This window comes from Marmota monax, unplaced genomic scaffold, assembly GCF_021218885.2.
Source record: "Marmota monax isolate L192 unplaced genomic scaffold, Marmota_monax_Labrador192_F-V1.1 WCK01_AAM20220418_F8-fsc00077, whole genome shotgun sequence".
NCBI lineage: Eukaryota > Metazoa > Chordata > Mammalia > Rodentia > Sciuridae > Marmota > Marmota monax.
In genome coordinates, this window is record NW_026694610.1 from 4531356 (window position 1) to 4548111 (window position 16756).

Below are 16756 nucleotides of genomic sequence, written 5' to 3' on the forward strand. Positions count from 1 at the left end.
ATTCGAAATGGGAAGAGACTAGCACAAAGAAAGGCAAGATAACAGGAATGGCTTCATTAGAAATGAGAGAGACCCAGCCTTGGGCCAGAAACCAATGCTTCATAGGCACAGAGCAGTTATGAGAAGGGTCAAAAGCAAAATCAAATGTCTAAAGGATGCACATCAGGAAATGGGGAGAATCAAGTTGGAGAACACAACAGCAGCTTTGGCAAAACTTCCAGTGAGAACCATTGCCCATTCTTTCCTGAAAATGAACCAGGATTAATGATGATTAGCTATAGATTTACATCAGAAGGCATTTTATCAGTGCTCTTTGTTGTGATTTGAGTGGGAAACAAAAAGGCTTTCCGAGGCTAAGGAGATTCCAGGCAAAGTGGTTAAAATTAACTACTTAAATTTTTCATGACTTTTAACTCCTGAAAGTCTTGTGATAAGACATAAGAAGAATCATAGATTGGAGAATAACATCTTTGGCCTGTTAACACAACAATGTTGTCAGTAACTTTAGGAAGACTCTGTGGCGCTTTGCCCATGATGAGTCACCCAAATACCCTGATGGCTAGTTGTTGTCAAGGGCAAAAGCTACTCCTTATCCCTAACTGTTTAGCATCATTCATGTTCTGTGGCCGTCAGCATTCGGTTATTGGTAGAGTTGAACTTCCTTGTCTAGGCATCTGAATACAGGAAACTCATTTGTGTATTCATGTGGATTTCATGCTAATGATGAAAGGTGCATTCAGTTGGTATTATCTATGCCTGTATCTTACACATTCTCTATTTTGTTGAATCAAAGCAGAGCATTTGGATTAGTGGTTTTAGGGACCCTGAATAAGTAGCCTTCCATGACTAAAATAGATAACCTCCCCCGTGGTATAACAGGTCCTTATTCTTGGTCTTTTCCTACCACAGATATAAGGTTGAACTTGCGTGATCTTAACTGATGGTTCAAGTATAACTGGACTTAGAATGAAAAAAATTCATTCAGCTTTGCTTTTCATTTATTTACAAGTTTTGTTATGTGCCTACCTTTTAGTCTAGTGTAGCTGTCAATACTAAGCAATGATAGGCATAAGGGTAAACATCTGCTTCATTCATTTTGGAATGATTGATTGATTGATTGGTTTAATTTGCTCCCTACTGAGTTCACTGTCTCTCCAGGGTATAAACAGCCATCCTCTATCCTGGTGATTTCTGTACAGCTCCTGTGCTATTGTCAGGTGCGGTGACTTACCTACTAACAAAGAGTACCTACCACCTTGACCAACACACATGAAATGCATCAAAACTCTTCCTTAACTAAACAAATATTTTTATACACTTTAGTAAGTTTGATTTTTTGCTTCTAATGACCATTTCTTAATTTTAAAATATTGAACTATCTTGTTTCAGCAGAATTGAAAATGAAACCTTTGATTAAGTTCATGCAGTTACCTGAGCTTCCTTTGAAAAGATTAATTACAGGATGAGGGTGAGAGTTTACCAGTAAATTGATTTTAGTGCTTTCACTTTACCTAATTATAAATGGACGTGAAAGCTCTTGAAAACCAGAGGGACACACACACACACAAAAAAAAAAAAAAAAAAAAAAAAACTCATGGCTCAGACAAAAGGATGTCAGGTAAACAATATGAGGACAATGAAAATAATCAAAGCTATAGAAATGCTTGATTCTATGAGGTTGACTTTTGAGACACAATCTCTGATGCTCATGATGATCACTGAGAATCTGAGAATTAAATGCCACCCTTACCTCCTTTTGCAGAACCCTGCGTCACAGGCCAATGTAACAATATCTGCAGTTTCCTCAGAACACCATGAAAGAAAGAGGCCAGAGGAGGGGTTGGCGTAGCAGGACAGGCAACCTTACAAAATGTTTAAGTAGCCCTGAACCTTCAATTTGCAATGCCTTATTTAAGCATAAGGTTCTCTCTGGCCTTAGGCACAGCTGTGCTCTGAGGCAGTAAGCTGTGGATTATTACCAGATAGTTCAAGGATTCCTTAGGTTGCTGCACTTATATGAGACTGACATTTTTGTTTCTTATGTGCAGCATGCTTTTTTCAACCTGGTTAGCCTTGAAGGAGGTACTAGTCCCATACTTGAGAAACAGAGTGGGACTCTCTTTATGAAAAAGTGTCATCATTATCACATAAAGGAGACTATTTAGTTTTCTTGTTTGAGAGCTACAGCATTGTGCTTAAAATGAATATATGTGTCTTATAAAAATGCAAGCATACATAATAGAATAAAATAAAAGTGAATTCTTACTGTCCCACCATACTTCATCTATTCTTCAGAGGTTAGTGTTGTTAATGACAGGTTTTTTGCACAAGAATAAAATCTTCTTTGCTGATTCTGCATCTTTCTTGCCTCTCTGAGCAAGATCCTGGCACTGGGTTTGTCTCACTGCCTTCAGGGCCCACAGAGAATTCTATTAATTTATTTGTCCACTTGTGTCCAGATAAGCATTTCATTGTCACCATGAATGTCCTTGACCTCTATCACTAAGGTTAATGCTCATTTTTTGACTGCCTGAGTTGATAATCTCTCAATATTTAAAAATCCCTTTGCTGCTTGATCCAGAATTTTCTCCCTATCAGTGTTGATCATTGTCATATCAGTTAATTCATAAAGATGAACTAAGAGCCTCTTCTAAGAGTAATGTTCTGCTAGTAATCACTGAGAGAGGTGAATGGTAACAGCCACACACTTTCCAACAGTCCCTTGCACAGTTTAGAGACTTGGGAGTCTTGGGCAAGGTTTAATAGTCAAGGATGGATTTGTATTTCTCTGTATCTAACTCCAACACTCTGAGGAAAATTTCTGTGCTTTTTCCTGCCTCTACTGAGCTTTTGAGTCCTCACCATTCTGTTATGACTCTTCCTTCTCAGACTGTGCTGTTTGGTAGTAGCTAATCAATGCTCAAATGACTTGAGTGTCCTTGAGGACATTACAGTATGATTGAGGAGTTTGTAAAATTGAAGTCTTGGAATTGTAGACCTGAGAGGACTGCAGTAGATATTGTACAACTGGAACACCTTTGAATGAGATCTATAGTCACAGTAAAAGAAAGTTATGGAACCATCTACTATCAGAGCAAGACCTCGTATTCTTTATGATAAACTGACACAATACCAGTTAGTTAGAAGACAGTAAAACAAAGTATGAATTTAATGCTGAATTAATTAATAATGACATAATGGAATAATCTGAAGGGAAAGAGAGTATTTCGGGAAGTTCTTTTGTTTCTGTTTTGGCTGGAGTAACAATTAAGCCAGGGTTACAAGTCTGTTGACTATTTGGGAAGATTGGAAAGACAGAGGCACAGAATGCCAAGGCTACCTTTAGAATTCCTCCAGTTAATGATGCACAAGTAAAACCAAAGCTGCCATTTATTGATCACTTACTCTATATAGCATAATGCTGAGTGCTTGACATATAATATCTGTCTCATTTCTCACAATTTACCTCCAAGGCAGATATTATTACTTGTTTTTTTTAGATGAGGAAACTGAGTCATAGAAAGATAAAGTCACTTCTTCAAGGGATAGTCATGAACTAAAATGTTTAAATCTGTTTCTGTAGAAGTGAATACTTCAGCATCTAGTATTTTCCCCCATGAGAAAATATACTCTGAATTGAAGCAGAGCTATCCAGTTAGTGTGCTACCCAGTTTCCTTTTGTATTGGTGTTGTAATTCAGCATTGCCTAATGTGGTGGAAAGTGGTCAGTTTAATGATCTCATCAAAGACATTTTTCTGTTGTTAAAGAAAATGTTGTGTCTGTACACTAGGGGTTTGTAGTGTGGGATCTGAAACAAAGCACCATGGTGGTTTAATCTGCCACTCATACTGGGAGAGCTTGGTAAGATTTTAGTATCTATGGCTAAACTTTCTCACCTATGAAATAGGTAATAAAATAACTAACTGCATAGGACAGTTGTGATTCTTAAAATAAGATAATCACTGTCGAGCAAAACAAAACCTGGGAAACAATGTTCAAATAATATATTGGCTATTATTTTACCAAGCCAAATTCCTTTGAATTCACTGTATTAACAAGACTAGCTGAAGTCTCTGGATAGTTTTATACTTTGGGGAGTGGGTCAAACAGTACAAATTCACGAAACTGAGACAAACATGGGAACTTCATCATTCCGGAATTCGATGCAGTACCTGGCGTGGACGGAAGATCCAATTATAATCACAAGTGCCTTCTTAAATTTTGTATAAGTGCCCCCTCATCCTGGCCCTTCCCAGCAGTTTTGAAATGGATAAATTTTTAAAGAAAAGCTCCAGAATTATCCAGGCTGCTTTCCTAAATCTGAATTCTGAAGCTTATATCAAAGTCTTAATGAAATAATTCCTTGGATTCAACACTTGATGGATGGTCTCATTGCTGGAAGAAGAATTGCTCCCTGGTGACTCCATGTAGGTGTTTAGTTTTAGCAGTGACAAGGTTATCACACTACCATGAAAGAAGTGCTCCAATTTATCCTCAGAGTCTTTTGGCCCTTTGCCCTGGCACTTTGTCCAGTGGTCTCTTCAACACATTTTGACTTCACCCCACCTTCTCAGACAACCAATTCACTGCACATTATATAAAATTGGTTGGCATTCATTATTTGTTTTGTGCTTTAACACATGTTAACCTCAAGTTCATCCAGAGTCTCGGTGTTCAGAGCATTTGCTCTTAGTTATGTTTGTATGATTTTTGCAGTTTTATTTCCTGGAGAAAGGATGCCAGACTACAAGGCTAACCTAATCTTTCTCTCACTTTAGCACGTCCTTGTGAGCTCTACTGCCGACCCATAGATGGCCAGTTTTCTGAGAGAATGCTGGATGCTGTCATTGATGGTACCCCTTGCTTTGAAGGTGGCAACAGCAGAAATGTCTGTATTAATGGCATATGTAAGGTATTGGGTATGTTTCCTTAATCTACAACTTTATAAAATCATGATCTTTCAAATTCAGAAAGTTACACATTCTAAGCTTACATTTTTGTGGCACTTGCATGTGGTCTGGTTTTTATAAATGTGAGACACAAGAAGACAGACTTCCTGGTGTTCATTACTGTTGAGCTTTTTTGTTTTTGTTTTTGTATCAGGGCACTCGAACACTGAGCCACATCCCGGTCTTATTTTGTACTTTTTAAAATTTAGAGACAGGGTCTCACTGAGCTGCTTAGTGCCTCACTTTTGCTGAGGCTGGATTTGAACTTGCAATCCTCCTGTCTTAGCCTCCTGAACTATTGGGATTACAGGCATGCGCCACCAAACCCAGCTATAGTCAAGATTCGACCTGAGAAGTTTTCCCTTCTGCTATGCCTTTTATTTCTTGATTTGTTGATCTTCACTGTGGTACTATTTTAAGTTTTGAGTAGAGCCAAGTGGAAGAACCAAATTAAAAGAGGAATTATTAAGAAAAGGCAGCATGGATTATTTCAGGAGCATTAAATTTGAGGGAAAAAATGAAATTATTAATCATTTGTGTAGTGCTTTTCATACAGCATATTAACATTTAATTCTCCATTTATTGTCAACATGAATTTCTTGGAGAGATCATATAATGTGTAGTTGTAATCCAGGCTTTTGATTCTATGTAATTTTTTCCACACCCACACCATAAATCAACTCCATCTTTTTATAAATTCTTTAGACCTGGTTTGTTAATGCTTTTGAGTATAAAACCATTAAAGGATTCTTTGTCATTGCTTGCAATTTGTTTTGGCTACAAGGAATAAAGCAACAAATCTTGTGATCCAATACCCAAACATGAATCTCAGTTTAAAGAGAAGTTGTCTTTTAATTCATCAAAAGAACAGTAATCTAATTAACTGTTAAATAAACCATAATGGTTTAGCACTGGAGTACTAGACTAGGAACTCAATACCATCATTTTATCAGTTGTGCAACCCTGTACATCTTTCTAAAACTCAGTTTTCTGTGATAAAATTGGGCTATTAATGTAACTACTTTACAGGAATTGTCAAAAAGGGTAAATAACAGATGACCTAGCATATAATAAACTCAGTACATTTTGTTTTTGCAAAAATTTATCATAATTTTTTTTCCACTGGAGAAAATGGACCCTGTGAAAACCTCTTACCCCAAAATCTCCATCACCCTGGGAATAAGCATTTATCTCCTTGAAGGTGCTTTTTCGTTCACTAGCATGGTGACCAAAACCCAAGAGGCAAGAGGATAAAGCCTGGGAACAGGCATGGGAGAGCTGAGAGCAAGCCATAAGCAGACTCCAGATTTGAAAAGCTCAGGTGAAATTTTCTTTTAAACCAACTAATACCATTGTAGCTACTAAGAGCCCAAATTAATGTATTTGAATTAGGTCTATTTCAGAGAGTGAGAGAAGAGGATTATCAGATAATTTAACCACAAGTTGCCCCACCCTGTCTAAAGCAGTGGCTCTCGATTCTGGTTATATCTTAGAATCACCTGGGAAGCTTTTAAAAATTATTAATTTCTAAGCTCCATGTCAAAGTTATTAATTCAAAATTTCTGGGACTTGGGGTCCAGACATAGATATTTTAAAATGTCCCCAAGTGAGTAGCATATCCAGCTACGGATGAAAACTATAGATACTGAGAAATTAAAGTGATGCTAAAATTATCTTTTAGATCTAAGTAATTTTGCATGTATAGAGACAGCATTTTTAGCTTGCATTAGAAAACAATGCTTTGAACAAAATATATGGTGGGGTTAAAATAAATTGGAGAGAGGAGGATAGCTAGTTACTTCCAGAACAGATTCAGTTCTAATTAGGTCTTGGTAAATTTCCTTTATAGTAGAATCTGAAAATCTGACATGCCAACATGTTGGCATGTACCATAATTTCAACATAGACAGTGGAATACATTAATTATGCAACCACATTAATCCTTAATCTCTATTAAAATCAATTAAGTGAATTTAATAAACAAAGGCAGATTCTTTCAGTTTGCCTTCTTTTTACTTGGAGCCAGTTAAAGCATTATATAAGCTAAAACTGCCCACTTTCTGTCTGTATTACACAGAGTTAAGTGTTTAAATCCCCAAAATGATGTCAAATCAAATATACTTAATCATATAGATATAGTTTATCTTCCCAATATCCAGGTTGTAGGTATTTTCAGCCTTGTTAGTCTCTTTGTTCATTTATTTCAGGGTTTTTTTTTTTCCTTGAGAGGAATTGAACATATATTGAAATTTTTAAAAAAAGATATGTTTTCAGAAAAAAATGTATGCAATGTTTAATCCATCTTCTTCATTAATATGAAAAAGTATTTGCATATATTAATGTATTCAACTGTCTATGTTGAAATTATGGTATTTGCCAACATGTTGGCATATCAGATTTTCAGATTCTACTATAAAGTTAATTTACCAAGACCTGAATAGAACTGAATCTGTTCTGGAAGTAACTAACTGTCCTCCTCCTACTCCAATTTATTTTTAACATGCCCCCAACTCCAAAGTTTGCTTATCAGAGACACAAATTTACACTGTGATTTTTCAGAATATCTACTGTGATGATCACAAGTATTACATGGAATAAACTTTTAAAAATGTGAGCAGATGCTCCCTCTCTCCCCCTCTCTCAGCTCTGAATCTCACTGCACTACCTACTCTCTCAAGCCCCATGCTCCTCTTCCAGCTCTTTGACTTCAGCTTCTTTTCTCCCAGTCAGCTTATCCTGGCCTTCATTTCCCTGTGAACAGCCCAGATGTCCTGGTCTGTCAAATCATCTGCTTTCTAGACTTCTCTTATCCTTCCACCAACCTCCTACCCTATGCCCCGGGTTCTGGATCCACTCAGCCACACCCTTGTTAAATCTTATCATCAGCCTGCTGTGCACAGCAGGTCATTTGTGATACACTGAACACCTCAAATGCCAAATCCAATCTCTTGCCCCTCAAAGTCCAAGAGTTACTTCAGTCTTAACATTCCTAAATGAAATTTATAGATCATTCCTCATTCCCACTGCAATCTGCTCTCCTTTTCTCCTTTTCAGATTTGTGTGTGTGTGTGTGTGTGTGTGTGTGTGTGTAGTATTGAGGTTTGAACCCAGGGCCTTGTTCATGCTAAGCAAGTGGTCTACCACTGAACTACACCTCCAGCTCTCCTCTCAGACTTTGGCCTAAATACCTTCTGAGACATAATTGTAATTATTACAACTCTGCTTGAAATCCACAGGCAGTTATCAAGAGCCTCCTACACGAAGTCTAAGCTCCTAAACATGATAATCATGGCTCGTGATTAACTACTCCTTTCATGAGCCATGAATGAATGAATGAATAAAATCTTTAGCTTAGGACTGGTGAAGGCAAGAACTCAAATTAGAAGCTTAGTCTCTCAGGCCAATTCCACTAGTCTTTCTGTATGCCATGGCTTCTTCGGGACACCTCATAAACAGATCACCTGTGAGAAATCCATACAGAATGCACCTGCCTCCTTGCCCCCAAACAGCACCTCAATTTGTGTTTGAATTAGCTAAGAGCCAAAAGTTACAGACACAAAAGTAAAAGGTCTTTGTCCTCCCTGGAAGGAAACAAACAAACCACTGCAACCATAAGATGAAATCTAGCATCCAAGGAGCCTGACCTCAAATTCAGTCCCTAGGGACACAGAGATCAGACTGGCCATCCAGGAGTAAATGGTGACAGTTTGGTTGGAGACTCTGGCAAGGAGCCAAGCAGATGGGCTGCAGGCCTTCAGCCAGTGTTCTCAAGTCAGGTGCCGTAAGCATGCCCCGTCCACCAGCATGGGTCAGGGAAGGTCCCCGGTGGAGGCGACTTCTGAGAGTGGACTTTAAGATTCCATATAAACTGACTAACAGAAGATGGTGGATGTCCACTTAAAGACATCCAGTGTGAGAGGTGCAGAAGGGTTGGGTTAGGTCAGTGTGTCTGGGAGCAGCCATGGATGCCATGGGGGACTGGGATGCCACACTAAGGAGTTCAGGTGCTACCTTCATGGAAATGGAGTTCATCAGAGCTAAGCAGACAACATGGTGTTTTGAATGACTTTGGGGAAACCACTGTGCTTCTCTAAATGAGTTCCCCCATCTTAAGTGGGAAAAATAACATGGTGCTAGTTCCCTGGGACTGCCATAGCAAATTACCACAAATAGAGGGACATAAAAGAAATGTTTTGTCTCCCCCAGTCTGGAAGCTGGAAGTCTGAAATCAAGTTGTCAACAGGGCTCTTCTTCCCTCTGAAGGCTTTAGGGAAGCATCCTTCCTCAAATCTTTCTAGCTTCTGGAGGTTTCTGACAATCTTTGTCATTCCGACTTGTAGTTACCTCACTCCAGTTTATACCTTTCTTCATCTTTACAATAGCCATATTCCCTCTGTTTGTCTCTGTCTCTAAATCTCTTCCTTTAAAGGACACCAGTTATTTGATTTAGAGTCACCCTAATCAAGTATGACTTCCTAGTGACAATCAATTAGTACCCTGATTTGATGATATCTGCAAAGATCCTGTCTCCAAATAAGATCACATTCACAGGTACTAAGGACTTTGAAATATCTTTTTGGAGGACACAGTTTAATCTAGGACAAGTACCAACTTTGAAAAAATGTGGTGAGGAAAGCCTTATGCTACTGTTCCATTCACTAAATGGCAGTTACCTGTTTTTTCCAACTAAGCATAGTTCTGACCTGTTTTCACACTTTAAAGTTTCATTGGCTGGGAATAAATCTCACCATAGAACTAGGAATCCTTCCAGTGTCTATCTTTGCTGAGGAACTTAGAAAGAAAGGGTGACATTCCAGGTGGATTAGTTCATGGGGCTAGTTGCTATTTCAGTTCAATCCCTTGAGAATTGCAAAACAAAACAATGTTGACTCTTAAGCAGAGAGAGAGAATTCAAAGAAATTGATATAACTTATCCACTCCCCATTGTGGGGCTGTCCAATCCCCAGAGTCATATCAGAGAAGAGCTAAGCTGAAGTCATTATTCACATTTGGCAGCAGCAGCAGCAGGCCACCCCTAACTCCACAGAAGACAGAAAGACCATTCAGTTGTGGCCTTATTGCCAGTGCATGCTCTAAAAGAGGAGAGTGAAGTCTAGTTCTTTGCTCCTGAGATTTCCTAATGTTTGAAGTGGTTTCCACCTTCACAGACCTTCCGTTATATACTTAATTCGCTTTTGGTTGCACTAGGCACAGCTGACTGGGAAAACAAATTTGGGTGAGATTTCCACTAGAATCCATTCAATAAGCAGTTGGCATAGCATGTTGAGGACATGTGCATGGTTCCTTCCCCCAACCCTTGCCTCCCAAATGTGCAGGATAATATTGCTGGAGGAACTTAGGGAGAAAGACATGGTTAAGTGCAGTAGATAGAGAAAGGAAGAGGGATGAGAAAAGAAAGACAGTGGAATGAGCCAGACATGACTTTCCTATGCACATATGTAAATACACAACAGTGAATCTCACCATTGTGTACATCCACAAGAAATTAATTTTAAAAAATAACTAAGGGCAAATGGCAGAAAGATCAATAGAGGGAAGAGGAAGGAGAGGTCTTGGGGTCTTAGAACAAGATATACTCCATGTTTGTATAATCATGTCAAAATGGATTCTACTGTCATGTGTAACTAAAAAGAATCAATAAAAGAAAAAGAGAGAGAGAAAAGAAAGATGTGGATTCTATGGGATGTTCTTTTTTTTTTTTTGTCTTTTTGCATGCCTGCCTTTATTCTTTATGTTTTAATCTATTCTTCCTTGGTAGATTAAAGAAAACACTTTAAAATTAATATATCTCAGTTTCCCTGACTCACTCCAAGTCAGGGAAGGTATTAAAGACATTGGGAATATGATTTGTAAAGGTCAGCTTATTAGAGTATGCTCAAACTTGACATCAACTTATCACTGGTGAAGGGTTGGCATTTTACTTCTAACCACTCCAGGCATGTGTCTGGAATTTTTTTTTCCTTTTCATTTAATTAGCATAATTAAGTTTTGATATTTAAAAAAAAAATCTTAGGACTTTATTTTCTTCCCTGATTGGGTCAAACAGCACAATCTTTGTGCCTACAGGAAATTAGAGATAGTTAACCTCAGGAATTGAGCTATTTTCTGTCAGTGGGCATTAATTCTGTCTAGCTGATAGAGAGTATGAAGTCTCCGACTAATCTCCCTTTCAGAAGATTGAGGTGACTTTAAAATCAGAAAAAAAAAAGATTCTTGAGAAGAAAAAGAACCTACTGGGGCACAATTCTCCTTTCCAAACAGGAAAGAAAATTATGTATCAAGGGATACGGTGCAGCTTTCCCCATGCAGCTGTGGAAGAAAGCAGGCAGCAGAGAAGTTCAATTGATGCTCCCATGTGCTTCATGACTTTCTGTCTAAGTGTCATGATTATTTGCAACCTGATGCTTCAGGACACCCCAGGTTTCATTACTCCCCTTCTGTAGGCAGGGCTTTTCAAAATGAAAAAGACTCAACCCTGGTGACAGACAAAAGGGAAAGATGATGGTTCAGGAGAACTGCTAGGCAGAACACTGAGAATGGATTGTGTCCACAGCATAGAAACAAAATTCATCTTGGTCCAGGAAGAACTGGTTGTTCCTCCTCTGCAGCTGGAGGGAGGGAGGTCAGGATGGCTGGCTGTGGCCAAGTTTAAAGTGCACTGGAGCTGGGGTCATGGGAAGCTCCAGAGGGTCTAATGATGAGTCTAAGATTTCCTCCCTCCTGGGACTGGCATCTTCTCATCATTAAGCCTCATTCCTCCTGATGATGGCTGATTAACCCACTGTCCTTAAAGAACCAAGTTGCAGATGGAGTCGTTACATCACTTCTGGGAAATCTTGGTGGAGAGGAGGGATTATAAGGTTTGCATTTGTGAAGACTTGCTGCTCCACCGACTCCAATTCCAAGACGTTTTTGTAGTTAGGTTTTCGGAACTGTGTTCAGTTCTACCTTTGACCCAGGAAAAATTAGAGATCTCACTCAGTGTGTGCCTCTCTCTCTTCTAAACAAGGATGGTCACCTTCTGTATCCACAGGTTCCATATTCATGGAATCGACCCACCTCAGATGGAGAATTTTTGGAAAAAAAGACTGTGGCTGTACTGATCATACAGACTTTTTTCTTGTTATTATTCCCTAAACAATACAGTATCATAATTGTTTATATAGCATTTACATTGGTATTAGATATTGTGAGTAACCTAGAGATGATTTGAAGTACATGGATATGCATAGGCTTATGCAAATGCTATACTTTTTATATAAAGGACTTAAGCATCTGCAAATTTTGGTATCTGCTGTCGGTATGGAGGGATGACTGTCCTTCCTTAACCATTGGCTTTATCACTGGTAAATGATTTGGTTCCTCCTCTGACCTCCGTCAGGAGAAGAAAACAAGCATTTGTCTTTGTACTCTTGCAAAGCTACACAGGCTTATGAAGAACCAAAGGGGAAACGAAGTCAAAGGTCTGGGCAGCTCTGTGTCTCCTGCCAGTGTTATTCATCCTGACTTCTCTTCCTTCAGATGGTTGGCTGTGACTACGAGATCGATTCCAATGCCACGGAGGATCGCTGTGGTGTTTGTCTGGGAGACGGCTCTGCCTGCCAGACTGTAAGGAAGATGTTCAAGCAGAAAGAAGGATCTGGTAATAAACAAATAAATAATTGAAGTGGCAGGAGACTTGGAACAGAGCCCACAAAAATAATTGACAGATTCCTAGGTTTTGTATATTAAAAAAAATAGCTTATAATTTTCAAAAGAATTTGAAACAGACTCTAGCCTTCAGTACAAAGGAGAAAGAGCTCCTGGGCAGTTTTAAGAGGGGTGGTTGATTGCTAAGAAAATACAGAAGGCATCACAGAGACATAGAAGAGAGAGAGAGAGAGAGAGAGAGAGAGAGAGAGAGAGAGAGAGAGAGAGAGAGAGAGAAGGGCTTGCTGGCGGATCATGGGAACAGACATGAAAGTGTGATCTCTGGAAACAGGCATCACAAGAGGATCAGGGCTGAAGGTCAATGGCATCAAACAGACCAAGAACTAGGGGAGAAAAGAAACCAAAACTGGTCAAGAAGAAAGCAGACACAGGCAGGTTCTGCCTGGGACAGCAGCAGAGAAGCCAGCAACAGGTCCAAAGGCAGAAGAATTGAGATACCTTTAAGGCCCGAAGGAGAAGCAAAGTAGGGTTGCTTCAGCTCTCCCTCATACTCAATTGCTCCTTGTAAGTGGGTAAAGGGGATCCACTCTGTGTTCCCTATGGCTCTCAGAGCAACTCTTCTAACTCTTCTCCCCCACCCTTTCTTTTCACTTTTTTTTAAAACCCTTATTTCATTATTCTTTCCCTGTAACTATCATTTACAAGATTTCTTCTTTTACCAGCTTTTGACTTCTGATAATCCACCCTCACCCCAAATCAGCTATGTCCCTGTGTAGGTTTGCTTTCAGTGAAAATAGTTCTCATGTCCTTTGGCCCCATCAATGAACCCCAGCTTGGGTGTGGGTTTCTTGGGAGAAGGAAATAGGTTAGACTTGGAGACAACTCAGGGTTTCTTATTTGAGCTTCCCCAGATGTACCCTGAGACAAGAATTCAGGACAAATAATTACTTGGGAAATAGGATGTCCTGGGAAATACCAGTAAGGAGTTGAGAAGTGAAAGAGGGAAAGCTGAGAAAGGATGTATCATTGAGCTGTTGCCATTGTGTCAGAAGCCGGTGTAGAACTTGCACATCTTGAGTTTTCCCATCAGAAGGGTAAATTTGCTACCCACAGGGATTCTGATGGTTCTTGGCACCCGGGGAATGGTGTCAGCCTTCAACTGTTTATGCCTCAATGTGTTCCTCAAATCTCCCACCTGTCATGGTCCAGGCTGCCTGAGGTGGGGATTAGGTTATTAAATCTCTGGATTTTGTGGAGATGTCAATGTTGGAAATAGAGAGTCCAGCAAGCTCCACAGCAGGCGGGCCTGAGGGAGAGAGGCAGTCTGCTACCTAGAGACGATGCCATGAACTTACCAAGTAGGATCCCAAGAGTATCCAGTGTGTTCTTTATTTGATGATGTGGCATCTTGCTCCCTAGTAAACATAAATTTGTTTAAATTCTATTCCTGTATCTTAATTGTTGACTACTGAACTACTAAGTTTAAATTTTTAAATGTAATTCAGATCCTTCTCTTTTAGAATTAGCACTGAAAGATTTTATTTCCTGTTTTTGATTGATAGCTTTATTTTGGATGAGAGGTATCCTTCAGATTACTTGCTAGGGATGTAAATTTAATAATATGTTTATGTGAATTTAATAACTTAATATGTTTTAAGCTCATGATTAAGCACCCTATGATGGCTAACATCTTTTGATCTTTGCGAAGGTGTTTTATACAAGTTTTCCATTATTTAGATGTGGCCTTATTTCCTTAAATTATAAATTTAAAAACTCACTTCAAAAACATATTTCTGAGCCAGGCGTGGTGGCACACACCCATAATCCCAGCGGCTCAGGAAACTGAGGGTGGAGGATCACAAGTTCAAAGCCAGCTCAGCAATGGTGAGGCATTAGGCAATTCAGCGAGACCCTGTTTCTAAATAAAATACAAAATAGGGCTGGGAATGTGGCTCAGTGGTCAAGTGCCCCTGAGTTCAATCCCCGTTGCCAAAAAAAAAAAAAAACAACAAACAAACAACAACAAAAAAAAACCATATTTCTGCATTTAACCTCATTTTTATTTATCCATAGAGATTCTTTCTTGGGCCTCTGATATGCTGTGCTCCTAACATTATGGTAACTCCTTTGAAAACCAGAGTTGTCATCCCTGAATATTTTCTATTTAACCTTTGAGTCACTTAGAAAATTGAGGTGTTTTTTTCCCCTCTTTCCTAGTCCCTTGGGGAAGAGAAAAAGAGACAAGTAACATCTTGCTGTCCCACCCTGCACTCATTTGGAAGTCTCAGAGCCTCTGGCCACAGCCCCACTGCTGAGTATTTGACTTCTCTGTGCCCCTTCATGCTTTCCGTTCTCCTTTACCCATTTGCTACCCACAGGGATTCTGATGGTTCTTGGCACCCAGGGAATGGTGTCAGCCTTCAACTGTTTATGCCTCAATGTGTTCCTCAAATCTCTCTGACCCTGCCACCCCAGCACACTGTGGAAATTGAATTTTTATTCTGGACTCTGCAGCATCCACTAAGGAAGTCTTGACTCCATAGACCCACAGGACATTTGCGAGATCCTACCTTTGCTCTATGCTTAGTGAGGCTATATCACCATAAAATCCTGGCTATCCCCAGCCCACTATTTAAATGACACAAAAAGTGAGGTAAAATTTTGGGAAATGCAACTAGATTGCATTGGAATAGTTAATTAATGTGAAGTCCAAAGTAAAAAAAAAAGGGGGGGGGACTTAGTTCCCCTCTTTGAAGACATCCTGTATATATTCCGTCTTTTTGTTTACATGCTGTCTTGTATTGCTGCCTTATTTCACCTTATGTTTAATTTTCTCTCTAATGCCATTAACTGAGAGCAGAATTGTCATTTAGTCTTTGCATTACCCTTCTCAATTCCAAACTACTTGTCTGAATCTACAGTAAGTATTCAATAAGTACTCATATAAATGTGTTTAAAAAGTTTCTCTTAAGACTGATTTCATATTCCTTTGGTAATAAAGGAGAAAAAAATCATTAACTATTCTACAGTTATGCTAAGGGAATATCCGAGAAAGAACTTTTCCTCTTTGATGTCCTGCCTACAGTTTGGCTCTGGTGTTGTTACTCCTTGGAAACACAAGCCAGCCTTTTGGGTCAGGGTCCCTTCCCTACTGTGGCCCAAAGCCATAAATTGGTATCATTGCTCCTGTAATGCATGTCTGAAAATATTCTGTTGTCATCTCTCCTCTCCCAACTGTGGTTTCTGTGGTGGGTGGCAGTGGATTATTTCAGGAACTTGATGTTTTAACTCTTATCTCCCTGGTCAAAAGAACATGGCCTTTGCTCTCAGGTATCTGTGACTTGCGGTGGATTATTTCCAGAACAAGTATGATTTTGCAGCCAGTCACACAGGGGATTGTGATTGTTTGGACATGGCTTTGATAGTCCAGTGCTTATGCATCAGATCCTCAGAGTCTCACTATCTGTTCATGCCTGTGGCCCCGAGAGAACCCAGTGTGTTTTTTTCTGGGGGAAATAAGCAATCATCAGGCAATACCAGGAATAGTGAAGCTGGAGAACAGGTGGAGACTGGCACTGGGAAATCATGGAAATGCATGGTAAATTTCTCAGAATAATTCAACAGTCCTTCAAACCCTGCATGGCCAGATTGATCCATGGCTTCTCCCTGTGTTCTTTTCCTTTAATACTTACTTTGGCTCACAGCTCTTTTTAACAGAGTCATTTAGAAAGAAATATAAGTGAAAATGTCTGCAATTAAAGTGGCCTTGGTGGTCAAACACTGCTCCTCCTCCCCCTCCTCCTCCTTCTCTCAGGAGACCTTAGGAATGGAGGGTCCCTATTGCCCTGGACTATGAAGGCATGAAATATTAGACAAATTCTTTGATTTATTTCTTATGGGTGCTCTAAGAAAAAATATGATGTGGAATTAAAATAGGCTGGCAGGCAAGTGAGCAGGTTCTATTCTAAATGACCATTGACCTTGGAAAATTAACCCTTGGACCTCAGCTTCTGAGGCTCCTTCTGACCCTGAGTGAGAATTTTTTTTTTAATTGTCTCTCTTCTGATAGCCTCAGGACTGATCATACCTGTGCATATCTGAGAGTTGAAATTGGGCAGAGTTTGAAGGGGAAGGT

At 39.4% G+C, this 16756-nt stretch overlaps 1 protein-coding gene across 5 annotated transcripts in view; it reads left to right on the forward strand.

Moving 5' to 3' along the window:
• Nucleotides 1-16756, forward strand: part of Adamts12 (ADAM metallopeptidase with thrombospondin type 1 motif 12) — a 303466-nt gene that overhangs the window by 209153 nt on the left and 77557 nt on the right. For all 5 annotated transcript variants that reach the window (XM_046422269.2, XM_046422266.2, XM_046422268.2 and 2 more), the window contains 2 exons: nucleotides 4780-4913; nucleotides 12493-12613. In XM_046422269.2, the coding sequence (XP_046278225.1) occupies nucleotides 4780-4913; nucleotides 12493-12613 (255 nt within the window). The remainder of the gene's footprint in view (nucleotides 1-4779; nucleotides 4914-12492; nucleotides 12614-16756) is intronic.